The 5,786-nt window shown below is 44.9% G+C and overlaps 1 protein-coding gene and 1 non-coding gene across 2 annotated transcripts in view; both read right to left on the bottom strand.

The window, feature by feature from the left end:
* The window catches only part of PSPH (phosphoserine phosphatase), a 19,785-nt gene that overhangs the window by 2,988 nt on the left and 11,011 nt on the right, over window positions 1–5,786 (bottom strand). Inside the window, exons 2-4 of the mRNA XM_003794222.3 lie at window positions 3,026–3,184; window positions 1,795–1,929; window positions 885–1,030 (exon numbers count right to left, since the gene is read on the bottom strand). Of these exons, the coding sequence (XP_003794270.1) occupies window positions 885–1,030; window positions 1,795–1,929; window positions 3,026–3,165 (421 nt within the window). The 5' untranslated portion in view covers window positions 3,166–3,184. The remainder of the gene's footprint in view (window positions 1–884; window positions 1,031–1,794; window positions 1,930–3,025; window positions 3,185–5,786) is intronic.
* On the bottom strand, window positions 3,727–3,857 carry LOC111726732. Its single transcript, XR_002774437.1, has one exon. It is a non-coding gene; the product is annotated as a small nucleolar RNA SNORA3/SNORA45 family (small nucleolar RNA).

Genomic DNA, 5,786 nt, shown 5'->3' with positions numbered 1-5,786 from the left:
TCGAACCCGCCACCTTAGGTGTACGTGGCTGGCGCCTTAGCCGGTTGAGCTATAGGCGCTGAGCCGTGTTTAAAATTTTTTAATATTGGCTCAGTGCCTGTAGCTCAAAAAGCTATGGCGCCAGTCACATACACAGGAGCTGGTGGGTTCGAATCCAGCCTGGGCCCACCAAACAACAATGACAACTATAACCAAAAAATAGCTGGGCGTTATGATGGGCGCCTGTAGTCCCAGCTACCTGGGAGGCTGAGGCAAGAGGATCGCTTAAGCCCAAGAGTTTGAAGTTGCTGTGAGCTGTGATGCCATGGCACTCTACCCAGGGCAATAGCTTAAGACTCTGCCTCAAAAAAAATAAAAATAAAAAAATAAAAATTTTTAATATTATTTGGTTTTAAGAATATCAGCCACCCGTGACATAAATGGAGATCTCTTGAAATGACATAAAACTACAGTTGTGACTTTGCTACAGTTAAGGGAGGGGCCAGGAGGTTTTCCCAAGGGCAGATGTAGTGCACTAATCCATTAACAAAACTCTCCTTCCTGAGTCTAAAACCGCTTCAAATGCATTAACAGCGCTCATGAAACTGAAATGTAACACAACAAAATAAGCCATGTGGAATACATAGGAATCAACATTTTACTAAAGGCAGACATTTACATACACATAGGTGATTCTATGGATACAAAAGCTGGAACAGATAACGACCTAAGTCTATTTTGCAGAGCAAGGATACCAAAGAGCAAAAGACCTCAGTCAAGAAAATCATTCATTTCAATATTTAACCCTGATGCCACCTGCTTAAGTTGCCTTCTGACAGACATTACCTAGGAGACTGAATAACAGAACTGATGAGAAAGGAAACAGCTTACCATGAAAGTCTTACCATTAAAGTAGAATTTCAGCCTATTGGCAAATATATTGGTGGCCGGGATATTGAGCTTTGAAGCAACGTACTCTACAATACTCCTAAAGCCACCAGATATCAGGAAAACCTGAACGTTTCGCTCTTGCAGGCGACTCACCAGCTCCCTGCAAAAATAAAATATAAAATGCCAAACACTGATTATAAATGAGAAAACAACAAAACTTTAATAGGAAACTGAAATACGTTTTTTTCTTCTGACTGCATCTGCTTGAGATATATCTGACAAGGTATACTGTCTGGGGAATTAATGTTTTAGAGATGTTTTTCCAAATCCACTTACAGAATTAATTTCTTTTTTTTTTTTTTTTTTTTGAGACAGAGCCTCAAGCTGCCCCCCTGGGTAGAGTGCTGTGGTATTACAGCTCACAGCAACCTCCAACTCCTGGGCTCCAACGAGTCTCCTGCCTCCGCCTCCCAAGTAGCTGGGACCACAGGCGCCCGCCACAACGCCCGGCCATTTTTTGGTTGCAGCCGTCATTGTTGTTTTGGCGGGTCCGGGCTGGGGATTCGAACCTGCCACTTTAGGTGTACGCAGCTGGCACCTTAGCCGGTTGAGCCATAGGCGCCGAGCCCAGAATTAATTTCTAAATGCAGTTACAAAATTAATTTTGGGGGAGGGTGTGACTGCTCTAGAAATTATTTCACAACTCCATTCTCCGTAAGGACCCAAAAACACAAGGAAAGCTTGGGCTCCCCCTGGGGAGAGAGGAAGGGCAGACACGGGCAGGACCTAACAACCTGCCAGAAAGACCACATGGCAGTGCCAAACAGAGAGGAGAAGTGACAGCTGGATACTCTCAGGGGGATGTGCCCCCAGACACTGGTGCTGACAGGGAGACAGTGTACCCAGAACCGGGGCTTCTCTTACCTTATGCCAGGGGTCAGGTGTGGGGGGTCCTCTGCTATGAGCTTTTGCACCTGTTCCCTGGAGGGCTGGATCAGTGCTAAGCGCTCAGCGAGAGCAGCTTTGAAAGGCACTGTCCCACCCATGGCTTGCCGAGTCCTAGAAGAAAGGCCCAACAGTCAGGCCAGCCATGTCAGCTGTGCTCAAAGTTTACATGCCGTCCTGCCCCAGGTCTCTACCTACCATTAGGAAGGTGCTGCCAAGAGCCCCACTGTACAACAGACATGCTATGTCAAAGTCTGTGAATAGGCTTGGCGCCTGTAGCTCAAGTGGCTGAGACACCAGCCACATACACCAGAGCTGGCGGGTTCAAATCCAGCCCAGGCCTGCCAAACAACAATGACAACTACAACTAAAAAATAGCCAAGCGTTGTGGCGGGCACCTGTAGTCCCAGCTACATGGGAGGCTGAGGCAAGAGGATTCCTTAAGCCCAAGAGTTTGAGGTTGCTGTGAGCAGTGATGTCATAGCACTCCACCCAGGGTGACAGCTTGAGACTCAATCTCAAAAAAAAACAACAACAAAAAAACAAAAACAAAGTCTATGAATAAACTTTTGAAAGTTTGCTAGAGAATCACATAACTATTTGGGGGTCATATGCCTTGTAGCCACAAATACACCATCCAGTGATCCAGTGCTCTGAGAAAATCAACCACACATCCTATTCACGGGTACATTTCTTGAAAGCTATGAGCTTTTGTAAACCAAGAAAGAATCCAAAGGCTGAAATGCTTGCATCAAATGTAGCTGAAAATGAAAAGGTCCATGACCCAATGACCAGGGCTGCAGAGGGAGGTGCCACAGATGCAGAGCAGGAGGGCAGGAAGGAGACTGGGAGACACTGGGAGACTCAACCAGAGCCAGCTTTGCAGTAAACCACACCCTCAACCACGACACTAAGTGCCAGACACTTAGAGGCCCCCAAGGCCATCTTCTCAGGTTAATTATGGTCATCATTTCCCAACATAGAGCCATATGTGGCTCTTATCCATATTTGCTTGCCATAAATATTTATATAAGTGGATGAATGGGAAACGTACGCTACCAAATTCAGCTCTAAATGATGGAAGAAAAAGCTTCCTACCCATGATTCATAGCCAGGGACTAAAACCAGGAATTGTGGCTCTGGTCTAACAGAACAGTAACTCCTTAGAAATTCTTTATAACTTCATAAAGTAAATCAGTATTGTGCCTACATTTCCGACACAGCATCCTCAACTCCACAGATTCTGGCCAGTTCATCAATCCCTTCTTCTCTGATAACCGTGCTATCGACATCAAAACATACTGCATCTGCTGAGCAGAAAATTTTCCTCAGCTCTGAGTGGGAGACCATCCTTGGAAAAATTTTCCTTCTACGAGAGAAGAAGAGAAACGTATTTAAGGACATAAAAGATAAAAAGATTCAACTTTGCCTATTAAAGTCAATCTACCTTAATCTGTATCAAACTCAGTGCAGCCGACATGAGGATGTACTCACGGATTCGTTCATTTCTTTTCTTTTCTTTTCTTTTCTTTTTTTTTAGAAGGAAAAAGAAAATAATTTACAATACTCTACAGCAAGTACCAACTCCCATGCATATGAGAAAAGATGCTTGCCAACCCACTTTCTTTTTTCTTTTTTTTTTTTGAGACAGAGCCTCACTTTGTCACCCTGGGTAGAGTGCCATGGTGTCACAGTTCACAGCAACCTCCAACTCCTGGGCTTAGGCGATTCTCTTGCCTCAGCCTCCCAAGTAGCTGGGATTACAGGCACCTGCCACAATGCCCGGCTATTTTTTTGTTGCAGTTTGGCCGGGGCCGGGTTTGAACAGCCACCCTCAGTATACGGGACCGGCGCCCTACCCACTGAGTCACAGGCACCGCCTGCCAACCCACTTTCTAAAATCCAGGGAGGGAATGTTACTGATCTGGGCACTAACGGGGGCACTGATTGCCCCTGCCAGTGAATCAAGACCAGCAGATTCTCTTCAAGGACTCTAGCACACCGGGACAAGAGTTGTGTCAAGATGTGACTCTAGTCTCGGCAATTCATTCATTTCCTAACTCATTCATTTCTTAAGCATCATCTATATGTCAGGCTCTGGGATGATAAAAACCAAACTCTGCCTTCAGGAGTTCAGTTTGGTGAAGACACCAACCTGTAAGTACATTTGGTGTTGAACCGGTATTCAGTTATTTTTGACCTAATAGTTGTCACAGCAAGTCAAGCCTTCAAGCAGAGAAGTGCACACAGCACTGGGAGCACAAGTAGGAAATGTTTAACCTTGTCTGTGAAACAGGGCTTCACGGGGGCACTGCATGGGGAATCTCCTCAGGTAAGCAGCCCTCTGAGTGGGTTCATCAAAGGGCAGGACATTTGGGTGTTTGCTGAGATTAGAGGGGAGGGGGGTGAGATAGCAGGAGAGAGGGTTGAGATAGCAGAGGGAAAAGCATGAGCAAAAACAAGGATGAGCAGATGACCTGCTGGAAGCTCCCCAGTGGCTGGTCCCGACTGCCTGGTGGTACACAGGAGTGCAGACCAAGAGGAGCCTAGGGCCAGGCTAAGGAGCTTAGATTTTAACTTCTAGGTAATGGAAAACCTTGACAGGCTTTAAGCCTTGGAAGAAAGGTTAGAGCTAAATAATACACATTTGTTAGTCACCAAGGTAGAGGTAGTAGATAAAGACATGGTCCGATGAAACTCTCCAGGGAGAGTGGAGAGAGGGAGGAAAGAAGTGGGCTAAGGACAGAGCCCATAGGACGACCTTTATGTCATGAGCCTGGGAAGAGGAATGAAAAGAAGAGGTCACAAGAAAAGACTCTGGGAGGCACACTGCTGCCGAAGCTAAGGAGGGCAGGATATCTAAAAGAATTGAGTTTTTGTTTTTTGTTTTTTTTTTTCCAAGAGAATCAGGGTGATAAAGGATGCTAAAGGTTGCCTAGACCAGTCTCTCACCAAAGAGACTAATATGCCATGTACAAGCCACACAGATGATGCAAATAATCTATATTTAAAATACGGCGTGGCCAAAAATAGACTCAAAGGAGCTAGTCAACCCACTTCATAACTGATTCCCAGTCAATGCATTTGGGAGAATAATCTGATTCAAAGTTGACCTGGAGGGAAAAAAATCTTTTAAGCCAGGAGCACACCAACCTACAGCCAATAGGTCAAATCCAGCCTGTCACCTGTTTTTATATGACCCATGGGATAAGAATGATTTTTACATTTTTAAACAGTAGGGGGGGAATGAATAGAATAATATTTGGTGATATGTAAAAATTATATGAAATTTAACTTTCAGTGTCCATAAATAAATCTTTTTTTTTCTTTTTTGACACAGAGTTTTCACTATGTCATCCTTGGTAGAGTGCCCTGGCATCAGGGCTCACATCAACCTCAAACTCCTGGGCTTAGGCAATCCTCTTGCCTCAGCCTCCCAAAGTAGTTGGGACTATAGGTGCCCGCCACAACGCCTGGCTATTTTTTTTGTTGTAGTTGTCATTATTGTTTAGCAGGCCCGGGCTGGGTTCAAACCCGCCAGCCTCGGTGTATGTGGCCAGTGGGCTAGTGCCCTAACCACTGGGCTATGGGCACTGAGCCCATAAATAAATCTTTATTGGAACACAACCATGTTCCTTTGTCTGTGTGTCAATAGCTACTTTTGTACTTCAACAGCGAAGACTGTAAAGCCTACAAAGCCTAAAATATTTACTATCTGGCCTTTTACAGAAAAATATTGTCAACCTGTGTTTCAAGCCCTTACAAAAGAGTGCTCTAAACAGAAGACATGAGTTCACTGGAGGTACACTAAAAAGGGGGAAAAGAGGGTAAATTAATGAATCTAGTTAGAGTAGAATTTTATACTATGAGCTAACATTATCAATCTAAGGGTGAATGAGTTTCCAGTCATATATAAGAAATACATGGGCCGGCTCGGCGCCTGTAGCTCAAGCGGCTAAGGTGCCAGCCAC

The sequence above is a fragment of the Otolemur garnettii genome, unplaced genomic scaffold, assembly GCF_000181295.1.
Source record: "Otolemur garnettii isolate 467f Iridium unplaced genomic scaffold, OtoGar3 scaffold00077, whole genome shotgun sequence".
In the NCBI taxonomy this organism is placed as follows: Eukaryota; Metazoa; Chordata; class Mammalia; order Primates; family Galagidae; genus Otolemur; species Otolemur garnettii.
The sequence above is the reverse complement of the archived record's forward strand: the minus strand, read 5'-3'. Positions and strand labels throughout refer to the sequence as shown.